The following is a 25,237-nucleotide window of genomic DNA, read 5'->3' on the forward strand; positions in this document are numbered from 1 at the left end:
GTGCACTCGCCATTTGTAGAGTGAAACACAGTCGAGCACCGTTGTCAAACTCGGAGACTTGAGACTCAGTGGTGGAGTGTAACCAATAACACTGCGACTAAGTTTACTTAGACTGTGAGAACTCGATATCTCAACCCCATCAAAATTATTCATAATTTATCAGTTTTCAAACTTTTTAACTTGATACTAGTGATACTAACTTCATGGTCCCAACATGCAAAATTAAGAAACTTGATATTCACCAACCTTTCATGGGCAAGTATCCCTCTGAACTGTTGTTGTTTCCACACGTCTACACACGAATTAAAGGGATGCAGTGGTGTAAAAGATTATAGCTAATTGGGTTGAAGGTGTGACTCGAGTGTTATTTAATCAGGATTAAATACGACGGAATTGATTAGGAAGTAGTCACTGCTATGACTAGACACTACTAAACACTACTGATAATAGATTATAGTTTTGAATCAAACCGTTCTGAGAATCAAAAGGTTTTGTGTAATCCCGTGACTAGCATGTCACTGTTGAAATGTTTCTAAATGATATCTGATGATATGCCCTGGTCGAATCTCTTGAAGTTTGGATAACTCGATATTTATCCCCCGCCACAACGAAGATATAGAAACCAGTTCCGCCTGTCGTCCCTCCGCAATATTTGTCCGAAGCATATCTACTAAACTATTCGTGATAGCTTATCCAAACTTGGTACACATGTCAAATTGATCCCTATATGTTCCTTTTGGGGTTAGATCCAGACATGAATTTTATGGTTTCTGGTTTCCATGAAAATATGACTTAGACTGTGACTATGAGGATATCATTTTGTCCTGAGCACATCTCCTAAACTATACATGCTAGCTTCATCAAACTCGGTACACATATTAAGCATGGTCCCAAGATGTGAATCTCGGAATTTAGACCCAGATATGAATTTTATTTTTTGCAGTTTCCATAGATACATGACTTAGGCTGTGACTGTGACTGATGATGAGGATGTCATCTTGTCCGGGGCAGATCTTCCAAACTATACATGCCAGCTTCACCAAACTTGGTACATTTGTCCCGCATTATCCTTAGGTGTGCCTTCTGGGGATTAGACCCAGATATGAACTTTATTTCTTTGCGGTTTCCATGGAAATATTACTTAGGCTGTGGCTTTGAGGATGTCATCTTGTCCGGGGCAGATCCCCCCAAACTGTAGTTTTCCCAAACTTGGTACACATGTTCGCCATGTTCACCATGATCCCCGGAGAGCATTTGGGAGGTTACACCAGTAAGTTTGACTTTGACTGAAACTGGTGTTTGTGCTCTTTTCAGGAGCAGAACTTTAAGACTGTTCACTATTTTTTCTTAACACTTGGCACATAGGCCAGGTGGTATAGTGGTGCCTTTGGCTAGGTTTGGATTTCTGAATAAACTCTGCCATATGCACACCAAACAAAAATGGCATCTGTAATCATCGTTAGTACACATATTCATAAAGAGTATTTTGCCGTTGTTGGGGATATTGATGACTCTGTCTTTTGGTTTTTCTTGGTCCCCTGAATGTCGAGAACGGTGCTCGACTGTAGTTCTTAACACAGTTCAATTGCCGCATAGCACAGTGTCTTATTCCCCCGTAACAATCCCCAATGAAAACCAACATTGAAGGATTTTAAGCAAATACTGATATCATGGAAAGAACACATAATTTTGATATTTCTGAACTGCTGGATTGCCAATATAAAGAACCACCCAAATTCTCTTCAGATATTTTTTTCCATTTTTCAATCTGTATATATAACAGGGATGAGTATTTTCCAAGACTTTGATATCGCCAATTATATTTTTGTGAATCGTCTTTACTTGTGGCCAATCATCTATAGCATATTTTGAAGTCATAAAACTGCACAAAGTATGAGTTGAAAAACATCTGTCTTTAACATTAATTACAAATGCTGGTGCAATATCAGGGGTGGGCATGTCATGAGATGCAAATCGAAGTCAACAAAGTGCAAGTTAAAATACACAGTTGCTGAAAACATTCAAGACCCACAATTATAACTGCACAAATTGTTTATTTTCTCAAGATATTACAATGCCTCATGTTTGTAAACAGCAACTGAAAGCGAAGTGATGAAATATTAAAGTCAACTATTAAATAAATACAGTACATTTCAATGTTTGACTAAGAAGTAGAAAGAGTAAATCATCCAAAACACAAACTTGATTTTAGCATACATACAACATGTTTTCTTAGGGACTAATAAAAGCAGCAGAAATCCAGGCTCAGCATGACAAGCAAACAGTCAGACCATCGACTACCTTATCACCCTGGAGAGTGTATGACTGGTTTGACTTCAGTTTTATTATGACAGGTCAAACTAATATGAAGTGATGAAGGTCAAACTAATATGAAGTGATGCAGGCCCCAGACCCAAACCATTTCAGCAAACCTGTGAGTACAAGCCTAGAAGATATCCAGGATTTAACTCATGCTGATAGGTCCATGGCATGCCTAGCGGAAGGAACTCTGAAAAGTAAATTTTGATGCCCTAGACAACAGGCAAACATGACCATCGATTGTAAGTCAATTCTTCCATTGGGGAAATCTGACTTTGACAAACTGAAACATTACATGTGCTATAAAGTACTTCCACAGGTACAAAAATGTCACAACAGTGAGAATAGCCTCATTATTTACCCCAGTAAATGATGCGATTATCACCATTTAGTCCAAACGCACTTCAAAAGTGTGTAAAAAATATGCTTAACTCTTGACAGTATAAATTTCATAGATTCTATGCAAACACAAGTTGTGACCACGACACTTTCCACAAGCATTTATTGCTAGCACAATCCATGTGCTATGGTCTCTGCTGCTAGGTTCTTAGTGACACTGCAAGAAGAGAATAGCTATGAGAGTTTGTACCCATATAGGGAAGTATTAATGTATCTACGTTTCTAGAAACTACAACAAGAGACAGGGGAAATGGATTGAGTTTCTAAGTATCCAAAAGTTCATTAGCGTCGACACTCTTGTAAATTAATGAATAAAATACAGTGATAACTACAGGGATGGCAGTTTACCACAGATCCGTGGACTTCCACTGATTTTACTTCAAAATCTGTGAATCATCTCAACCCCCATTCAATGGCACAATATTTTCAGCTGAGAGCCAATTTTCCTGTTGGCATCCCTTAACTGTCACATCCAGTAATATAGGTGAATGTGTCATACTTTATGCCACTATGCAATATTCCATTAGTACCATGGCAGGAGACATCACAAATAGACGTCACACATTGCATGCATGTAGAGAATCAAACCCCTGATGCTTTCTGTGATAAGTGAATGCTGTAACCACATGGCTATCCCACAGCGACTTCCCTGAAATACGGAGCTACAGCACTGAGATCCTTGTGTTGGAACAATGTGGATGGTTGCTGTTATGAGTACTCACAGAATGTTGCCTTTATACATCACAGTGACTTTACAATAAAGAGAGACAAAAATTGTGATGGATCCTGAGTATTTGTCCTTGGCCTGTTTATGATGTAGTTTGGATCTGACAAACCAGTGATTGATATTATGAAAAACATCCCACAGTAAGACTACAAGAACAATGAAAGTCATTGAGTCTGACAACTGATCAACTGAGTCGCTTTATATGACAAGGTCTTCAGGGACCAATTCCACTAGGGAACTCCCATAGTGTGTGGCTGTAGTTTTACACGGCTTTCAGCAATATTCCAGCAACATCATGGCAGAAATAGACTTCACATATTGTACCCATGTGGGAAATTGAACCCGGGGAACCCACATACCATTACATCCAAACACTGATATCATGAACCCTATTTCATTGTCAGGTGATGATGACAATGAAAGTTATTGAGCCTGGTCAGATCCATTTAGCCACCTTGTACAAGAAGCCTTGGTAGATGGGGATTCATTCCACCTCAAAATACATATCGGAAAACATAAACATGCCTACATGTCTGTTGCAATGCCCCTCTCCATTATCACATTAAACACATGACAACAAGGTACACAATCAGCTCTTCCGTTTCTTCCTCTTTTTTCGATCAGAATGTCTGTGACTATGATTTTCCCTGAGTCCATGTTTGCGAGACTTCAACTCCTTTCTGACTGGCTGACGGAAAGTGTTACTCTCAGAAGATTCAGAAGACGAGGAATCATGCTGTCCATTTTCAATGAAAGAGTCTTGGTCCTGTTTTCCTTCTTTTCTGACAGGTTCAAAGGAACTGCTTGCTGAGGAGCCTGAAGAAGAATATTTCCGTTTCCTTGGATCTCGCTCATGGATCCTGCCCTCTCGATAGTTCCTGTCACCAACTCTGTCTTGGGTATTGAGAGTGCTGGCAGACTTGGTCCTGAATGAAGGCCTGTGCACATGGTCTTCCCTCTCATGCTCAGAGTCACTGTCACTGTGATGTTTACTCTTGTGTTTCTTCTCTTTTTTCTTCTTTTTTCTTTTCTTTTCTTTCTTTTTCTTCTTCCTGAAAGACAAATTCAGTTATTTTTTCAGTTATGTGAGCACTGTTCTACACACCTTTTGGTATTATTCAAGCAAGGAATTGCAAGGGGCACCAGAAGTTTCCTTCATATATTGTACCCAAATGAGAGTATAGGGACCCCAGAACCACAACATAACCAGCAAGATTTCAAGCCATTTGACCACTTTGAGCCACAATATTTCAAAATTAGTAAACAGATTTCAACAGCACTATGAACAATGTTCCGATTGTCTCTTTTTTTGTTACTTAACATTGCACATCAATATTCCAGAGCATGAACAAAGAGCATGAGCATCGAGCTACACAAATGAGATAGATATAGGATATTTATATAGCACACATATCCATGCACTAGTGCATGCTCAAGGCACTGGTATTTTTCCCTCGATCACTGGATGTCAATCTCAACAGCACATTGTATTTCAATCTCAACTCCCTGGGGAGTATACAACTCTTGCTGCCACTTGGCGCACCGAGTTTATTGAGGCTCTCTCTCATCCTAACGAGATACCCATTCACAGCTGGGTGGACTGGGACACATAGTCACAGTACTTTGTCCAAGTTCACTGCACGTTGCTGTACCCGCAACCGGGTGTTTGCACGTATTCATGTGGCCACCATCTGGTCATAAACCAACGGATTCAGGGTTGTGTACTCTACACTAGGGGTTGTGACAACACTGAAAGAGTCTGCACACAAAGTTGACTCCAAGGTTTTTACACCTGGTCACAGGTGGGCTCGATCCAGACACCTCAACCTCGCTGGATCACTAGTCTAGCGCCTTAGCCAGCTTGCCCACCATGCCCCCTGTATAATGACATATGTCAATGAAGTCAGTCAACAGGACCACTCGATCCCATTAGTCATCTCATCTGACAAGCATGAATTGCTGAAGACCAATTCTAACACGGATCTTACAATCATAGGCTACTAAGGGGGAAATGACTGCAATTTAAATGCAGATGTTTATAACTTGGTGAAAATTTGGTATGGTGACACCAAACCTTGAAGCATAATCAGGTCAAACCAGGATTCAAATCCACAATCATAGTATTCTGGTGTGTCTAAGGACCATAACTCTGCACAGGGAACTGCGGCGCTCAGACTCATGCCCCTGCATGCGCTCCAACTCATGCCCCTTCATTTCAAAGAGAGACCACAAAATGAGATGGAAATGGAAACAAAATGGGCAACTTCTGCTTGATGTAAATAGATAGACGATCTAAGCACATACTTTCTACTTCTCTTCTCATCCCCTTCAGAACGGTCGCTGGCGAAATCATCAGGGTACAGCTCCTTGAATCCACTGTGTCCCCATCTGAACAGAAGACACTCCACATTATATCACATGGCCACCATTCACTTGTCAGCTGTATAACTGAGGTGTGAGCAGAAATTAAAACACTCAACTCCCAACATTAGGTCAGAAAATCAGCCTCACAGAAAATCACCCCCACTTGTCATGAAACAACTTTTAGGTTCAGTGAAAGATACATTCTGTTATAAAGTTTCGATAAACTGTCATGAGTACTAAACAAAACCTGTGATAGGATATTTCATAGTTTTTGTTCCTGTTTGTAGCATGCTTCAGACACAGTCTCTGAATGTTGAAATGGAATTATGAAATCAAAAGCAAGAAAGACTGAAGTTTGAACAGGAACTGTTTAGATCTGAATAAGCTGGTACCATCCATAAACAAGAAAATATTCACTACTTACTTACAGAGCGAAATTTTCACAAAATTGCACCTCTCACATTCAGTTTCCTATATCTTCTTAAAACTGGACTATCTCCAGACATGGAGCATGCATGCTAGGGTTACTCTTCTTGTAGATGTAATTCTGGAAATTTGACTTTCCACAGACACAGAACCACACATCTGGGTTACATCATTCTCAACTGGATGGTTTCCACGGACATTCAACTCACCAGGGCTAGTTTCTTCCACCATCTCATCTGAACTATTCATAGTTACAGAATCTATTCATCATTGTTATTTTTCTACCCCTTCCAATCTCAAATATCTATGAACAAAGAACTGATTTAGTTCCTTTCACACTGATCTACTTCTTGAACCCACCTGTCAGGATTGGATTCCTCAGCCTTCTGCAGCTGTCTGGACCAGTATGTGCTCTTCTGTTTATCCTCATCACTGCTCCCGCTGTCCATGTGGGCAGTTCGGTGTCCACGGCGACGTCGGTCATCATAGTTGTCAGACCGCTGGTCAAACAAGAAAGAGTTCCGGGAGGATTTTCCCTGCCGTTCCCTTTGTGTGTTCCACTGACTCCACATCTCTGTTTCCTCCACCATCTGACCCAACACACATCACACATCCATCAAAACATGCAGGCATTCATCTCAACCTCTCTGTCACCATCTTCCATACCTCCAGGCTAGCAGTAAACCGACACTAACATCTGGATCAATTATTGTGGTTTCACTGGCTATACTGGTTCAATGTAGTTCTTGAAAAGCATTTAGAAGTCAGTGTTCTAATATACGACATGATGTTATGGATGTCAACTTCTTCCTTATTGTTTTCACAACGTTTCTGATGTTGACATCCATAATATTTTGTCTTTTATGGTTCAATGTACCAACCAATAGCGTGTTACAAACCAGACACAATGTTTAGTTGGCAATACAACAACATAGCAGCCAGTCCAATTGATTGCAAAGAGTTTGTAATGAAAATAAAAGTACTCTGACAATGAAAACCTGACTTACACACTAAAGAGAACACACAGTTCCTATTCATGGAAGGGACATCTTCATGACCATTCACCATGGTAAATTCCAGGTAATTTGACATTGAAACTGACTAGCATGTGAAAGTGAGCACTCACATTTAACATTCACAGAGATTGGAAAAGAGAACTTTGACAATGGGCCATTTTCAGGATTATTAGCCATTTTCTGAATTTAGAATGGGCCACTGTCCCTGTATCAATAGTAAACTTCAAAATATTAACCGGCGATTTTTCATTAAATGTGCACAATGGCCCCTGCCTTTTCCAATCCCTGCTTTTGTGGCATTCCTCCTTATTTTGATGTTTCTCTGGTCAGCATAATCCTAATAAAATCAAGTGTGATGTAACTTGTAAGACTGTGAAAACAATGAGAATTGATCCAGAGGTTAGTATAGATTAACAGAAATATACAAGCGATGGTGATGAAGAGGAAGGGGTTTATCCAGGATTCAAAACATATTGCTTCTGGCATGCTAATAGAAGATTTTGCAAAATAAAGTTCTGAGCATCCTGATGTACTGTGACGCTGCAATTGAGCACAATGTGAAACTAAGTATTAAAGCCCCTACCACTTGAACACGCTGCCTGTGAAATACGTCACTTCAACTGAAAATGTAACTGATGGTATGTTCATTGTAAGTGTATTACATGAAATTATTCATTCAAGTTTAGAACCTCTAAAAGATATTTTCTGTATCTTTGAGATGAGTAATTATTTCATGTCACATCTGAAAAGAGAAATGTCTTTTACGATACGTTCTATTAAGTATAATAAAAATTTCTGTCAAATATCACATTCAACAAGTGTACACAGTTTTTTATAAATTCTCCAATTAAGTTTTGACAATGCTGGGTCAACCAACACAGTAACTAACACAAAATATTGCCAATTATTATTAATGCAAACAACGAACACAAAAGTAACCACAGGAACATTTTAAATGAGAATTTGCAAGGCTGCTCTAGAATGCAATTCTAACTGTCAAGTTAGGCCCAAAAAATACTGCTGGGGAATGGTACAAAACAGCCTATACAGGGCCAAAATTGAGCTGATCTTTGTTTGAAATTAGGCTTGAAAGTCAAGAATCTTGACAGAATACGTTATTATCACAGTTATATCCTATGAGCCTGGAAGAAATGAATGAAACAAACAAGTCTGAACAAAACAAACAAGTGGCTGATATTGTCAGAAGCTTCCACATTACAGCACAAGCTCCCTACTTTGGTCACTTGGTAGCCATGCAACTTTGGACCTGCTGGCGATCTATTTTAACTTTGCTGGGTTGCCATCTGGTGATGTACAGCTCATAACTCACCCTGTTGTGTGTTCCTGTGTGTCGGATGACATTCCTCAACATCTGTTTTGTGCTCTTGGAGAACATCTTTAAAGATTTCAACTATTGCCACCAACCTGGAAACTGGAAATACAAAAAGTGTTCCACAGATTCACGAAAAAAATCAAAACAACAGAAGAATAACATGTGCAAAGTTTTACATGCTGTTTAACACCAAATTCAGCAATATTTCTGATATATAGTGGCAACCTCCAGATAATGAAGTTTTGGCCTGAAAGAGTACTGGCCAGCAGCAACCAGTTATTACCGCATGCCAGTTATCACTGGCTGTAGCGCCTTGCGCAGACCACTTGACCTGTACTTAGGTAGTATTTCACACACTGACACATAAATAAAACCGATTGGCCATGAGAGATAAAATTACTGTAAGCATTTTATATTGCAGATGTTACAAATATGAATCACCTTGGAAGCCTAGCCCAAAACACACCTTTGTTTGTTTACAAGTAATTTTCTTCTTGAATGCATGCATCACATCATGAGTTCTGCCTTAGAGAATGAGGCACATTTTATCGCCAGGGACATTTGGACCAAAGATATATTTTTACACCCATCACATCTAGTATTGGCTGTAGGTGAATGCGTAGACCAGACTGGTTCATAGACATGGAAATCCGGCAGATTCGTAGACGGACTGAGAGGTGGATTCGTAGACATAAGTAAAATGGGGAAACTTCAACATCATTGAAGATGGAACTTGATCTTATGACTTTAGTGTAAACAAAAAGTGTTTGTGTTTTGAGAAATTGACAAATCTATTAGGTAAGTATGATCGGTGATGAAAAAAAACATGCTTCGCAGCAGGATAGGGTTCACAAATTCTTTCGCCTTTGGAACAACTGTCAGGCTGCTAATATATTAAATTGTGTTTTGTGAAATAAAAAATATATATTAGGTAAGTATGAACAGTAATGCACAAAAAACATCAATTATCAACATTCAACTACTCAGACCAGCAGAGAATTAGCAGTAGAGAAAAAGGTAGGTTACTGACAAAGCAATTACCAAAACAATTCAATATACACACAGTATTTCACTATCAAAACAACTCACCACTTCCTCATTAACATTCACGACGACTCAGTGCAACCTGTTTTCGAATAGTAGTCAGTAGGCTTATTTGTTTCAATCCACCAACAACCGAAATGACGATCAAAACTGTTTAACAATTTCACTATATTCTTCTTGTCGGAACAGTATGACGAGTTGAGTATCCACAAGTGATTATAAATATTAATATGGTTACTAAATACTATTATTCAATTATTCATACATGTCTACACCGTCTATGAACCGGTCTGGGCTACGAATCCACCTCGTCTACGAACTGGTTCAGCCTACGAAAACACTGTCTCAATAAAGTATATATATCTGATTACCAAATAAACTCAACTCAACTAATAATGTTTTCAATACCCTACGAAAGCAATAAATACTCGGGTTAAGCTTTGGAAGTACAATGAGAGAAGACCGTTTGGTCGTTAACTTGAGTTTGCTTTCAAAGTTTATTCTAAACGTAAAAACGTGTACTTGCACATCTCTACATGTGTGTACTGTTAATCAAAAAATCTTTGCGCATGGGGTGTCCTGAATAACTTACAAAAAACAACAAAAACAACCAACCCTCTAACAACGCTCAACGTTGCACTGATGCGTTTTTCCACACTTCCGGTGCAATACGTCATCAGATTATGTGTTCTTCGTAGTTCGCATACCAAGGACGCTTGTCGTTGGAAACAAGTGCTCGACATCAGTAGAGGACGTGTGATCGTTTTACTTTTAGTTCTGTAAGTGATGTACGAAACACATAGTAACTTAAGTTTGGCTTATTGCATGATAATAATGGCACCAAAATCAAGAAGTATGACAAACCATACTTTTAATATGAAGTTAGGACCAACTGCAGATCCCGTTGGCTAACCCCGGGTTAATTTTACCGTTAGAAAGCAAATGTGCTATCGGCGTTGTGTGTTTAGAACAATAATTAAACCCAATAAGGTCTCTTTTTGATGAAATATTTATGAAATTCAATGCAGAAACATTTTTTGGACGCAAGAAATTAAGGATCACACCATTCGTAAGCCTGTGACAAAGTATATATAGAGTTACATGATATTAGGCCATAATGATACAAATGCTACAATTTAGGACCCAGAACTACAGCTACTGCTGTGTGTCATTTAATTTCAGTTGTATGTTACAGTTTTGATGAATCTTTTTAACTTTAATCATTTTTAGATTTTCAGAGAATTAACATGGCGGAGACAATGGCAGGGTACAATAAAGATGATCTTCTGAAACAGGCTCAGAATATCTGGACAATGCTGGACGATATGGCAGCAAACAACCCCCAAGCCTACAAACAGTTTATGGACAAACAGATGAAGGAAGGAAAAGAGGCCATGGCGCCACCCAAACCACACATGGTTGTCAAGACAACAGTGCTGGTAATTGTTCACTGATTAGAATTCTACTTTTTTCCTGGGTGTATGAGTGGCCCAATTGCATAAGGTGTCACACTTGGCAGGTGTGTCCCATGGGCACATGAGATGCATTGATGGCTGAGTTGACTCCTGATTTGCTGATGTATCTCAATTTGTCAGCACTAGTGTTGGGAATTGTTCGAAATCTCACAATTGATGATTGGTTCATTGCAAACAAGCAATCATCGAAAAACATTGGTTACCGTCATTTTAAAGAATTTTCTTTTCAGGTTGTTATTGCAGATAGGTACAGTGTGGTTCTCTGTTTTCTGGAAACTGTTCATGCTCATTTGCAAAATCTTTTGTGTTTAATTATGAGAAAATGAGTTTGCTTGTAGACCACTACAACCAGTGTTGATTGTTTCAATTAATTGGAACACCACCAGTCAGGGCCACACCTGTCCTGGATTCATCCAAGATGGAGGACTTACATGATCTGCATCAATTCCAGCTTTCCTCTGATGTTAAGCTGAAACCCCATGATTGAACTGAAATACTAATCAAAACAGCTATAGAACTGAATCACTTTAGAAGGGCTTGTTGCTGCTAATTGCATGCCTTTGTATTGAATATCATTGATAAGGTTTCAAATCCAATCTCTTCCAGTATGAAGCTCTTCAGCAAGCCATACATGTTGTGTGGAGGAGGTAGGTTAGCCTCATGGATAGAGCATTCATCATTCTGAAGACCATGGTTCGATTCCCCACATGGGTATACTTGTACTCGCTCACTTGTAACATGTGGCAGAGTATGGGGTGTTGAGAGTCACAGACTTCAATGTCATTATATCTCACTTACATTCCTACAGAGATCAATGCTCAATGGAGACTTGAGACACAGAGATTGTACAGAGGGTTTATGGTTAAAGCAATATTAAAAACAATATCACCTCAATTTTGTTTTTTCAGGAACCTGAGAAAGATGACTTGTACATCAATTTTTGTTCATGGCCAAGAGTTCCATGTCCAAAAACTCCAAATGATGCAGTTCCTGTGATTGGAGTGCCCATTGAAAAGATGAAAGACAGAACAGGTAATAGTCCAAAAGTGTCACAATCTGATCATTCTCATGAGCAAGGTGTGCTGACAGTGGCAAGATGTCCTTATGGGCAAAATTTATTCTTGTTATGAGGTATGCTGACAGAGGCAAGATTTACACACAGGAGCAAGGTGTCCTGACAGGCCAGATATGCTCACAGGAACAGAGTTTACTGTTGGGCATGATGTAGTCACGCTGCCAAGATGTACTGACAGGATTTTGTCACAGGAACAAGGTGTACAGACAGGCACAAAATGCTCACAGGTAGAAGGTGTACTGACAGTCACAATATGCTCACAGGAGCAAGGTGTACTGACAGACACGATTTGCACACAGCAACAAGATGTACTCACAGACACAATATGCTCACAGGAACAAGGTGTACTGATGGGCACAGTATGCTCACAGGAACAAGTGTTACCTGAGGGTGTCGGGGTGTTATACCCTTCTCCCTAGGCAATCTGTATTTCCTCCACTCTTTGTCTGGGGATGATGTAGTCAGACGGTATACTCAAGGAAAAGTCCAGTTTGGCGTTCAAGTCCTTTTTATTTTTGTGTATAGTTTTTAACAAACAAAGGTCCTCAAATATTTCCTAGACTCTGGTCTAAACACAACAGTAGTTTACAATGTCCCGGAAGAACTTGTTGGTCTCTTGCACAACTTCTGATACTATAAGTTCATCTGAGCCATTCTCTCAATATACGGAGAGAACCTCTCAAGTCAACGGTGGGGCCCAGAATCGCGCACCACTCACCGGACAACTAACAAAATAGAAGTCGTGACAATTTAGGCTCCTCCCCCCGAAATAATGTCCTACGTCATACAAAAATGACTCATACCCAATCTTAATAATTAGTTACTTTCATTAGTCCCTTTCCGAGACTTTATCGGTACCATCAAATTCTTCCAGCATAAAATATCTTCGTTAATCAACTTTTAGCCATCCATCAACCAAACATTGACATATCTGACAAAATATCAAATAATATTTCAGACTGGTAGGCACCAGAAGATTCTTAAACAAATTATTTCCGATCCTCTGCGTGTCCCTTTTATTGACACACTGACCATTAGTATCCGAATGTCCATCCGCCTAATCATGTAGAATTATAAAGTCCTAGTTTATGTTACTTCAGAGAAATTGCCATTTCCTCGAGAAAAGTGAATCCATAAAATTTGATTACTTGGTCAATGCACTTTCCCAGTACATTGACCCTTCCTAACTTGACTTCAATTTCTCCTTATATTTTTATCAAATATTTTATAAACTTTTTAACTCAAAATGTCTTGGTTATACAAGGTGTACTGACGGGCATAATATGCTCATGGGAACAAGGTGTACTGACAGGCACAATATGTTCACAGGAACAAGGTGTACTGACAGGCACAATACGCTCATAGGAGCAAGGTGTACTGATGAGCGCAACATGCTCACAGGAGCATGATGTACTGACAAGCGCGGTCTACTGATGAGAAAAATGTACTCATAGAAGTCATCAAACTCACACACTCATTCACTCACATACTAGTTTGAACATTTACCAGATGCTAGAGTCCAAGTTGATAAAATTGATCCACTTCATCAGCAATACTAACAGATTTCATTGCATGTTAGCAATTAGACATGAATATTTCCACTTACAGGTATAGTTTCTTGGTTTAGAAATATTTATCACTGTTCTCATTCCTTTACTGTTTCAGAGAGCTACAGTCTGACATCGGTGGCCTTTAATCCAAAAGTGTTAGACAACTACGGCCGAGACTCTTCCAACTTGACAGATCGAGATACTCTTATTAATTTAGCCATGGACTATATTGAAGATCAACAAAAGGTGAAACTGAATCATCAGTACACAGTGCTTGACAGAGACACGCCTCACAAAGGTTGCTTAAAACACATCCAAAAGAGTTTTACCTCCAAGAGTAAAGTTGATAAAGAATTTGAGTCAAATCTTGAAAACCTTGAAAAATCCTTTAGCCCTTTTGGGCCTGGTGGAAAAGATAAGTTAATGGAAGCATTAGCTAATATCAGTGTTGGAGACAGCCAATCAGATTCACATATTCCGAAGTCTGACCAATCAGAAATCAGAATGCCTTTTGAGGACAAACCTACAGGAAGGGCAAACTTGATTGAGGAAATAGCATCAGATGTTGTGTTGTTAAAGAAACCTGAGTATAGCATGGAAACTGTGGATGTGCACAGTGGGAAGTGTGTGCAGGTGAAAATTTCGTTACCTGAAGTGGCCAGTGTCCAGGAATGTGAATTAGAAATATCCCAGGTATGTGTGCTGTATATATTTTCAAGCCATATCGGTGAGTCTAACTGTCAAATCCCTTCACTCACTTCTTACAGTAAGCATGGGTTGCTGAAGACCAATTCTAATCAGGAAAATTGGACTTGGAATATATCATATTTTGCTGAGATCACATTGTAAACAACCCATAATGTTCAAATGTATTTTCACAAAATTCGTACTACATGGCTCACCCACCTCCTTTTAGTTGGTGGTAAGTTTTTGGGAAACACCCAAAACATCATCCCACCCCAACCCTCCTCTATCCCACTCCTTATCAAGACATTACTAACTTCAAAAATATTCCAGGTTTGTACACCATATAAGGACTCCCAATGTGCATTCCAAGTGCTCTTAGATTCAGATTTATTCCTCAGCTGCTTTTAACTTATGTTAAGGATGCTGTTGTGTTAGTAACCCGTGCATAAACTTGTCACCACTCAACGGTGGTGTGAAATGTATTCTTTCTGTCAGACATTTTGTGACATTCTTGCTCCAAGATATTTATCCGATATTTATAATTGATATTTGATTGATATTTACTCAATAATTTTCTATCTCTATCATCTATATCGAGAGTCAGCTCTACATGTATCCTTGCAGAAACCTCCAAAATCAATGGAATTTTATCTACACCATGTGTAAAGTGATCTGGCATCACCAGTCAGTATGTTACAATAAAGATGTATTTTCCGTGTTTATTACATACCCTGTGTGTTTCAGGATGATGTATCTCTGCTGGTTCCGGATAGGTACAAGCTTCATCTTCAACTTCCGCATCCTGTTGATGAAGAGCAGGCCACAGCCAAGTTCAACAAGAAACATTCTTCACTCAATATCACCATGCCATGGTCACAGTGATCAACTCTAGGCCATAACCATCATCTCAGTGATCAACTCTGGGCCATAGCCAAAGCCATCGTCTCAGTGATCAACTCTGGGCCTAGCCACAATCATCATCTCAGTGATCAACTCTGGGCCATAGCCAAAGCCATCATCTCACTGATCAACTCTGGGCCATAGCCACAATCATCGTCTCAGTGATCAACTCTGGGCCATAGCCACAATCATCATCTCAGTGGTCGACTGAAGGTCACAGCCAAATTAAACAAGAAACATTCCTCACTCAAATATCACCCTGTCATCGTCTCAGAGTTCAGAGATGTGAAGCTGTAGGTTAGAACTACATGTACTTAGGCTGGAGGGCACTGTGAATATTGTGCTATTTATAGCCAACAATGAAGTACTACAAATCAGCATTAGTGGGTTGGTGAACTGTTTTTGATATTTTCATGTTTTACTCTATTATATTTAACCTGTCGAATATATCTTAATACATTGCTGATACATTTATGTAATGCATCATTGGCTTGGATCCATTACACCACTACCATATTGCAATATGCTTGCTAAATCAAACCGTCTCTGAATGAACGTTAGAAATATGATTCCAGTTTAATGACATCAAGTACAGCAAGACAGCAACATCAGTAAAGTTTTTTCTTCTATCATGCTGTGGGTGATGCATTATTTCACTAAGCAAATTCCAAATGATGACTGTCACCTGCATATAATACATGTTCAGAACAGCGTGTGAACTCATGGCTCAGAATCATGGGCAACAACAGCAGGATATCATCATACGCGTGTAATACCAGATATTATGAGGGCAAACATACCGGGTTCATAGGTTTCATATGATGCCAAATATCGCTTTGTAATTCTAACGTGATGTCATGGACAATGTCATGACGTCATGGTTCTTCTGTGACCTTACATTCTACATGCGGGGGCAGCTAGCCCATGTTTGAAAGTAGATTTGGGTTTATTTTCCTCAATTTAATGATGTTGGCAATAAACAGAATATTATATTCGTGCCCATTACATACAATGTTAATGAAACTCATGCCTAAATATCAGTATATCCCTTGCTCTCGCTTGAGAAATATCAACATTTAGTCACTTGTGTCGTAAACACAATATGACATGGGCACTCATATATCTTCTATTTACATTGACATATGTCCTCAGATAATATAAGTGTATATAATTATTTTGACTATTATGTGTTCTTGGCCCATGCTGTTGGTCAGAATGTATGATTTCTATGACATGTAGTACCAGGCTGCTTGCACAACACAGTCAACAAATGTGTGTAGTGAAATTTTAATTTCACATCTGCAACCCGCAAACCTTGCTGTTCTTCCAGAAAGTGGCCCACCTCTTAAAAAATTTCAAAAGGTGACAACAAAATAATAATCGTTTGTTAAACAACTTATTTATTCAGGTGTCCAAGATTATGAGACAAATCATCAGAGTTGTCTGTCGATTTCAGTGCGACTGCAAAAACTGGTTTTGCTGCAATTTTCAGATTTTGTGTTAGCAATCATCGGTCTCAAACGAAATCAAACAGACTGTTGCTGTTGTCAGAAACTTTATACATTTCTAAAGTAAAGTCTTTAATAGTCAACAAAAATTTTAGAGATTCATCCTCCAGTTAGGTTGTCAGATATCATTACCATTTATGCTAATTAGAGTTGGATACCTTGCTACAAAAATCATGTTTAAAAAGTTCGGTTGACGACTGGAGGGTTTGGTCATTTACAACAGATTTTTATATATCCCAATGTACTGAAAAATATTACAGTCCTCCAAGGATCGTCATGGAATTACTCATGTCCTTGTTCATTCTGTAATGAAATGTCATTTTTTCTCTAACTATTTGGGTTTTTTAAATTCCTTGATCCCCTCAGATCCTCCCTCACCATCCCATCAAGAAGTGTCACAAATACACTGTACAAATACAATAGCTAGCTATTGTTCGGATATTGCGGGAATCGGATTGTCGGGGTCCGGACTAACGCAGCCTGACTGTATACGAACCCATGCATCTCTCATTTTGGTTGGGCAGTCAAGTTTGCTCCAAACTCATCTGACATGTCAGTTTCCTCAGATGTTTTCACAAAGAGAAAGATCACAGTAATAGTTCAGGGTGCTATTGTACAATACAACATACAATTGTCATAAGTCTGTGTTAGGGAGTTATGTCAGTCATAGCACCAACATGGCATTGTACAGCAGCATGCTGATATCCCACAACCAGCAAAAATTGTTTTATCAAAATGCCATCCATCTGCTATTGGAAGGTGAAAAGGTATTTTTGTGTTTTGTGAATAAAATATAGCATGTTTTATCATCTCTGTTGGACAGTGTGATGTTGATTAGGAATTTATTAATACTGATCACACTACAAATATTTTTGTATGACTGGGATGGACTTACCATTGAAAACTATGAGCACAAACTAAAACAAACAATAAAAGAACAAAGAACAGTTTGAACTCCTAGACACGAGGTGATCAAATACATGAAAAACACCAGATGAATGGAACAGGTTAGCTTTCCTGCCTTCGGAGAAAATCCAAACATGATACTCAGTCTCCACAGAAAACATTACATATGCTTCATATATTCTTAAACAAAGAAGTTCATAGTCAGTGAGTATAGTTTTATGCCAGAATTAGCAATATCCCCAAATCTAAAGTTGTGCACATCTCAAACATATGCCACTTTTGTAAGACCCATGAGAATGGCTATGGTGACAACAAACCCAAAACATTTTTATTGGCAAACCAGGATTTGAACCAAAAATAAGGTTTCTGTTGTTCCCAAGGGACACAACTCACCAATACCATAAACAGCTGGGCCATTCATGTCTCAAGTGAATCAGAACACAAGTCTCATGGTGTATTTAATGTCACACTGAGCAGTATTCAAGCTGAATGATGCAACCTGTACCTAAACAAGAGGTACCTAAACAACCAGATGAACCAGTGATTCATATTGTGACCAAAACACATCAGATTCGGGAAAAGCCATCAACCAGTCACCGAGCCTGATGACTTAGATTCAATGGACTAATAACTACTACAAAATTCCCATGTCAGTCTCTTTAAACCAATGTTTAGGTGGTGTTGATCCTTTCTAACTCTGATTTCATTATCTCATAGCAGTTACTAATGTAACATTCACAGCTTCAAGTCTAGTTTAACACAGCAGGAATACTCCCTTCTTACACACCTGGCAATGATGAAAATCTCACAAAAAAAACAAAATAAATTTGTGAAAAGTTTATTTTCCATTCTATTTACACATTCTCACAAGATATTTCTGTCAAATGAATCTTCCACAACATTAACATAAATACACACTAATTCCATGTGTGCCATGTTGCCAAATTAACACCACCACTCAACCAAATTTGGCAACTAGCGCTTATCACCATGACAACATGTGCAGGCATGAAGGCACTGCACAGCAGCTGTGGGTAACGAAATGGTCTAAAGTCAGTATTTCTCTAATAATCGAAATATGGTGTGTTATCTTCCTCCTGGGCATCAGCTACAACTGATTCTTTAACAACCTGCTGCACTTCCTTAACTTCTCCCAATCCAAGAGCATCCAAATCAGGATCTGGAACAGAACATAACCTGTATGAACAGCAAATCAGTGCACAGTGAGTCAAACAGTCTCACATAAACAACTGATACTGTTTTCAGACTCTCTAGAACTGCAATGTAAAAATACTCCTGCGTGTCTCAACAGAAAGTATACTAAATCATCTTGATCATACTATTATGAGGTACCTGTTTTGTTTGCACAATGTTATGATTGTGTCCTAATGTTCCCAGCTTTGAGGAGAGGTTTACAATTACAATTGTTTATTGTTTGATTGCTGAGCTCCAACTATCAATCTAGTTCATTGTAATATGCCAGGTAAGAGGTTCTTGTCCCTGCAGTAGCACTAACACTCCAGGATTAATAAGGTCCCTTGATTCAAGCCTTACCACACTGACTGCCTCTCACAGGTATAATCACAGTATCAATTCTGGTCAAACAAACGTCTCTTGGCATTATTTGTTATCGTCTGGAGACCATTGCTTCTCGTGCCATTTTGTCAATATGTGAAACTAGTTTGAAATTCCACTAATAAAGGCTACGAGATAACTCGTAGTGGCAAACTGGGCCGAAAATGATACTATGAGTATGCTCATGGTGGTAATCAACATGTTATTGTTAAGGCTAGACTAATCCAAAGGACAAGTGACAACCTTACATCATTCACCACCAAAGTATATAGCCAGTACTGTTTGAAAAAGCCAAATGTTAATCATGTTTGTACCTTCTATAAGATTCATTCAGTTTCAGTTTCTAGAAGGACTAAAGAATTGAGAAGTGCTTCATAATTTCAGCCAAAATGCTACAATCTAACATAGTATTTTGACTTGTCCACATTCAAGCTGGTTGCCATGGCATTCAGTTCCAATACATTGCCAAACAAATCAGGGACAAATGATTCAGAATTTCACCCCAAATGCTACTAGTCAGTGAGGGACAGCAACAATGCATTATTTCTTCTCCTCATCTCAAGCCAAGGTATCTTTTATAATGTGCACCAGTTCTCACAAACCTGTGAAGCTGAAGGTGGGGAACTGGGTCATATCTTTGCCAGTTGCTCCAAATATTCTGTCAATCTTTTCCAGCTCCTCCTTGAGACTCTGCTCAACACTGGGCGTGGCATCCACCAGCTTGCCTCCTGCAGACCTGCACAACAGAGGTGTCAACAAGTGGTCAAACTGTCAACATTGAGCATCCTTGTTTTTATGCTAATTTCACTGAGTAGCAAACTTTATGGATAATAACCCCTATTATTTCGTCAGTGCAACACTTTCATAGAGATTCTTGTACCACTGTCAACATAGCTTTGATGCTGCACACAGCAATAAAACTTCACCTGTAAAAATTCACAAATTCTCTCTGCGTCTCCGAGTTACGCCCTAAATCTTAAACTTTCGGTCATTGTTCTCTTCAACATCTTAAACATCTAAGGCCAGACAATTTTTCACCTTACAAAAGCAGGAAATAGAAGGAAATTTGTGTTTTGTCATGGAAACACATAATTTCCCAAACAAGAACATTATTTGAAAAACATACACAGAAGATGTTTGAAAAATACTGCATTTGTGTTACCATACAATGAGCAAATAGTCGATCTTGTTAAAAATCACATTTAATCTTAGCACCCAGGTTCCAGGCCATCAACATTCACAATGGGTCATATTTGGAAGGCTTCTGCCTTAAAATAACAACCGGGGAAGCCAATCAGACAAAGTTGAAATTTAAGCCAAAGTGAATGTGATACACTGGATTGCAATATATTGTGACACGTGTAACTGTATTGCGTTATATTGGAAGCTAAAGTGTTTAACAGTGAAAACTGATTGTACATAAAGATATTTTTTCATTCTCACTGAGCCCCCAAAACATGTTATGGTTTATTCACAAAAATAGGCTGGTTAGTAGGCTAGTTAATGGTTATACAGTATGTAGCATTAAAGTATGTAGTTTAGTCAATTATATAATAAAGGGTGCAGACAGTTGATCACTGGATTGTCTGGGCCAAACTCAGTAATTTACAATTGTTAAACTATAGCGTAAACCTATACTCAACAAAAAATGTCTGCAGACAGTATCATGATCAGGCGAGTCGGCCTAAAAACTGCAACAATACGCAAGTTATGATACATAGCCAAATCTCAAATCCTCATCTAGTTAGTTATTAACCTCACACAAAACATCAACGGATCAAAACGTTTAATAATCCAAATGTATATTATGTCCTCAAGCCACAGTTTTTTGTAATTTTCCTTACTTGCTCTTTTGTGAATATTCCCTGATTTTATCTATGAAAAGCTGCTGGATTGGGTCAGTCTTCTGCGCTGCCACAGCTGTCACTCCAACGTTCCTCTGTGCCTGCTGAACAATGGTGTGACGGACAGCACCAAGCCGGGATACTATCCGCGTCAACATCCTAGCAACAAACAAATTAATTACATCCCATTTCATCAAAGACGAAACATGAACACAAGACTTCCACTGTATGATGGTTATTGCCAGTCAAACAAAATCACAGATTGTGCAGTTTTGTCCTTCATTTCATTATCTCACTCCGCAGTTTGCATCAGGGGTTTATTGATTATTGTAAACCAAAAGTTACTGTGTTCTGTAATCTGATTGGTTGAAAAACGTGATTACATGGTATTAGATTCACGGAAACTGAAAGACTATTCACCGCATATTGACACGTAAACAATTGTTTTGTTGTGTCATCAACAGTGGTGACGTCATTCAAATCATATTGTGACGTAAAGTTAGAATGACGCCACAAATGAGCAACTCCAGATGCTACCATGAGAACCAGCTGAAACGGCCAGCTGATGACACTTCACTGCTGTGTCCGTATTCGATGTAAACGAGTGCAGACACTAAAACCCCTTTGGTTTACTTTTGTGTTTACAATGTTGATAGACATCATGTGTTGGCCAATTTCCGGGTGTTATTGAGTATTAGAAGCATGGGAATGCATTTGGAACCGACGGCGTCAGCCGGAGGTTTCAAATGAAATATTCCTGTGTGCTTCAAATACTCAATAACACCCAGAAATTGGCCAACACATGATGTTTATCTCCTAATTAGATAGATAGATAGATTGGATATTTATATAGCGCACATATCCATGTACTAGTGCATGCTCAAGGTGCTGGTATTTTTCCCTCGATCACTGGATGTCAATCTCAACAGCACATCGTATTTCAATCTCAACTCCCTGGGAGTGCCACTATGCGCACCAAGTTTATTGTGGCTCTTTCATCCTAACGAGGTACCCAATTGACAGCTGGGTGGACTGGGACACATAGTCACAGCACTTTGTCCAAGTTTACTGCACGTTGCTGTACCCGCAACTAGGTGTATGCACGTGTTCATGTGGCCACCATCTGGTCATATACCAACGGATTCGTGGGTTCTTTTAAGTGCACAGGGTTGTGTACTGTACGGGTTGTGTACTGTACACTAGGGGTTGTGACAACACTGAAAGAGTCTGCACACAAAGTTGACTCCAAGGCTTTTACACCCGGTCACAGGTGGGCTCGATCCCGAAACCTCAACCTCGCTGGATCACTAGCCTGGCGCATTATCCAGCTCGCCCACCATTACCCATTGAAATACAAAATATCCCATAAAGATTTTAACATGGGGAGAAATTCCCATTACTTATGCATGCTTACACAATGAAATTTTACATAAATATTCAATAATTTCTTCTGAAAATCCCATTGCTCAGATAGAGGAAGAAACTGAAAATGGTCCATACACTGAATCCTTTGTTTTGTCTGCTCAACATCCAGTGCCTGCTCAGTTTCTTGGTATCATGCAAACCAAGAAACTTCTTTTCTACAAGCAAGGTTTTATCCACAATACCGTGGAGGCACTGACAGTATATTTCTGTAAATGTCTATAAAGGGAGTAGAAGTTCAATGCAGCAGACAACAATCTTCCTGAAATTTAAACAAATGTCTACAAATAAGCATTGTGAGTCCAACAAGCATGTGGTTGATAGTATGAGAAACTGTCAATCAAAGTATGATGGCACTCAATCAACCGTGTCAAGGAGATTAGCCTCTAGATCCACTCTCTTGCCTCTGACAACCAGAATATGCAGCTTGGGACCAGTTCTCATGTGGAATCAACACTAGGGTCTAATTTTGTAATCATGTGTAGCACAGTCTGAAGTCATCCCATAAATGGCATCCTTACCTGGTTAGTGTGCTGACAGGGTTAACCTCTTTGGTTATGTGGACAAGGAGTCAAAACTTTGGTTCAGAAGGTCTGTGGTTCAAATCCCAAAATTTTAAGGTTGCTACAAATGTACAGACTATAAACAAGTACAGATGATCCTGCACATCACTACATGAGTTAAATAGCTTGTTTAAAGACACTTCAAACAAACAAACCAGGATTCAAACCAACAAGCTGAGATTACTGGAACTCGGTGCAGTACATCAGTGTACCTTTGGCAGCTTGGTCACCTGTCTCAATCCAACACATGACAACTGTAAGTGTCATATCTACACTTACTACCCAAGGTGTTCGAATCTTTACTCAGTGACCATTATTACTGAAGAAAACCCAGTGAATTTTGTCCGTTGAATTTCATTCTCCCACATTGTCATGAGTCTCCATAAACAATAAGAAACTAGAGTTCATAATTCTGACTTACTGAAGCGTCGATTCTCGATTAGACAGAAATTAAACGAATGTATGTCAGAGGGTTTCACCAGTAAATTGTGGTCTCTGGCTTGACATTGTAGCATATTCACCACGAGCAAAAATTTTCTGACATCACCAAATACAAACTGCTTTGGAACCGACTCGATGTTTGCCGTGATCACTCAGGATCTGTCAAACATTCTAACAAGATTACGACAAAATGGAATTGTGTAATAACCTATAATACGATACGCGAAGAAAATAAATGAGAATACCACATACTCTTCGAACCGGTAACCTGCAACTTGGTGTAGAGGACAACTCAACGAGGACGATATTACAACGCGAAAGAACGAGACCGGAGCCCGTTTGCGCAGGATGAAAGCTATGCTCCTAACAACCTATCACATATTGAAGTGTACATTGTGTATATATGCAGTTTTATGTACATGGAAACATATGTTCGTTTTGGGTTGGGTGGGGTTTTTTTGTTTGTTTGTTTTTGTTGTTGTTATTTCAGGAGGGGAAGAGGTTTTTTGGAGGGTTTATTATCTGTTTTGGTTGTTAAACGCTGCACTCACTAACCATGTGACTGGGGTGCCAGATGATCAGATAGTGGGTGTGATTATGTTTGTAATGAAGAATCATGTTTAATGTGAATAGCACATATGTCATCTGTGATGTTTTTATCATCAGTGACATTTCTATCAGCTGTGCTATTTCAGTCACCAATGATCTTTCGGTATATTAGACTAACTGTATCAACAGCGGAAAGATATTTTTGGAGGTACATATATACACTGTATGCATATAAAACACCTGTCAAGTCACCTGTAAAATACAATGAGTTCTATATTTTTTCTCCCACTGATGTTGTCAGAAACTATATCCGTTAATCACTCCCACGGAAAAATCCCTTTTGGCTGATACGGATGTAGTCAAATGGGCAGAAAGACAATTTAAGGGCCGAGAAGTGCCATGTGAGAGGGGCCGATGGAAAAGTCAAATGAACCGTGAAAATATGTCAAAAGGGCCTTACTCTTATTCATGTGGGTCGTAAAAAAAACCTTTAGAAACGTTTTTTTCATTTATGACATATATAGCATTAAAACATAAAATCATAGCAATAATAAAATGACGATGAGGTGAGATAACTATGAAAAGACTGTGACTACATGAATGTGCTGTGCCATGGACTACTGTGGTAACTGCTGGTTAGTAGCAAACAAGAGACGCCTCTTTCCCTTCATCAGCGATATCAGCGGACAGAAACCTCTCAGCTGTTCTCTGCTCCCGGGTGGGAATACTGAATCCAACATGTCGCTGATGACATCCTATGGACCTGGCATACTTGATTACACGTAAAATGCCATTTAGAAAGTGATCAGATGTAACATATGTCATATTTGCGATTACACTTTCTAAGCAAAGAACAAATTCTTATATTTTTCTGGTCGAGTCCTGGCAGTCTTGAACAGGTCTTGTGTTGCAGCCTTCCTCCCCTGTAACAACAAGGTCAACTGGTGCAATGAAGAATCCGTTCGATTCGTTATCATCTCAAAGTGACAATTAAGGAAGTATAATTTACAGTTCGTTAACAGTATTGAAAAGTATTAGAAAGGTATAATACTTTATGGATAACAACTTCGTTGTTCCTATGATGGGACGTTTCGGTATAGCTTCTTATATCGTT

The 25,237-nt window shown here is 39.0% G+C and overlaps 3 protein-coding genes across 5 annotated transcripts; 1 reads left to right on the forward strand and 2 right to left on the reverse strand.

The window, feature by feature from the left end:
- Positions 1–2,034: 2,034 nt before the first annotated feature.
- Positions 2,035–10,298, reverse strand: LOC137287521 (uncharacterized protein NKAPD1-like). 3 transcript variants are annotated; one of them, XM_067819867.1, is made up of 5 exons: positions 10,244–10,298; positions 8,582–8,683; positions 6,596–6,825; positions 5,750–5,833; positions 2,035–4,497 (listed from the first exon to the last, which is right to left on the reverse strand). In XM_067819867.1, exons 2-5 carry the CDS (start codon positions 8,645–8,647, stop codon positions 4,035–4,037), a joined length of 843 nt encoding a protein of 280 aa, XP_067675968.1. In that variant the 5' UTR covers positions 8,648–8,683; positions 10,244–10,298; the 3' UTR covers positions 2,035–4,034. The 3 variants fall into 3 exon arrangements, with proteins under 3 accessions (XP_067675968.1, XP_067675977.1, XP_067675985.1); XM_067819876.1 differs by having other exon boundaries at positions 8,582–8,676; positions 10,244–10,285; XM_067819884.1 differs by having other exon boundaries at positions 10,221–10,280.
- Positions 10,299–10,329: 31 nt separating this feature from the next.
- Positions 10,330–17,632, forward strand: LOC137287514 (PIH1 domain-containing protein 2-like). Its single transcript, XM_067819855.1, has 5 exons — positions 10,330–10,407; positions 10,859–11,067; positions 12,012–12,135; positions 13,844–14,421; positions 15,160–17,632. The coding sequence occupies exons 2-5, from the start codon at positions 10,876–10,878 to the stop codon at positions 15,295–15,297; spliced, it is 1,032 nt and encodes a 343-aa protein (XP_067675956.1). The 5' UTR covers positions 10,330–10,407; positions 10,859–10,875; the 3' UTR covers positions 15,298–17,632.
- Positions 17,633–18,553: 921 nt separating this feature from the next.
- LOC137287539 (ATP synthase-coupling factor 6, mitochondrial-like) lies at positions 18,554–23,927 on the reverse strand. The gene is made up of 4 exons (XM_067819893.1): positions 23,827–23,927; positions 21,149–21,307; positions 19,907–20,040; positions 18,554–18,909 (listed from the first exon to the last, which is right to left on the reverse strand). Exons 2-4 carry the CDS (start codon positions 21,304–21,306, stop codon positions 18,794–18,796), a joined length of 408 nt encoding a protein of 135 aa, XP_067675994.1. The 5' UTR covers position 21,307; positions 23,827–23,927; the 3' UTR covers positions 18,554–18,793.
- Positions 23,928–25,237: the final 1,310 nt, after the last annotated feature.

The sequence above is a fragment of the Haliotis asinina genome, chromosome 1, assembly GCF_037392515.1.
Source record: "Haliotis asinina isolate JCU_RB_2024 chromosome 1, JCU_Hal_asi_v2, whole genome shotgun sequence".
In the NCBI taxonomy this organism is placed as follows: domain Eukaryota; kingdom Metazoa; phylum Mollusca; class Gastropoda; order Lepetellida; family Haliotidae; genus Haliotis; species Haliotis asinina.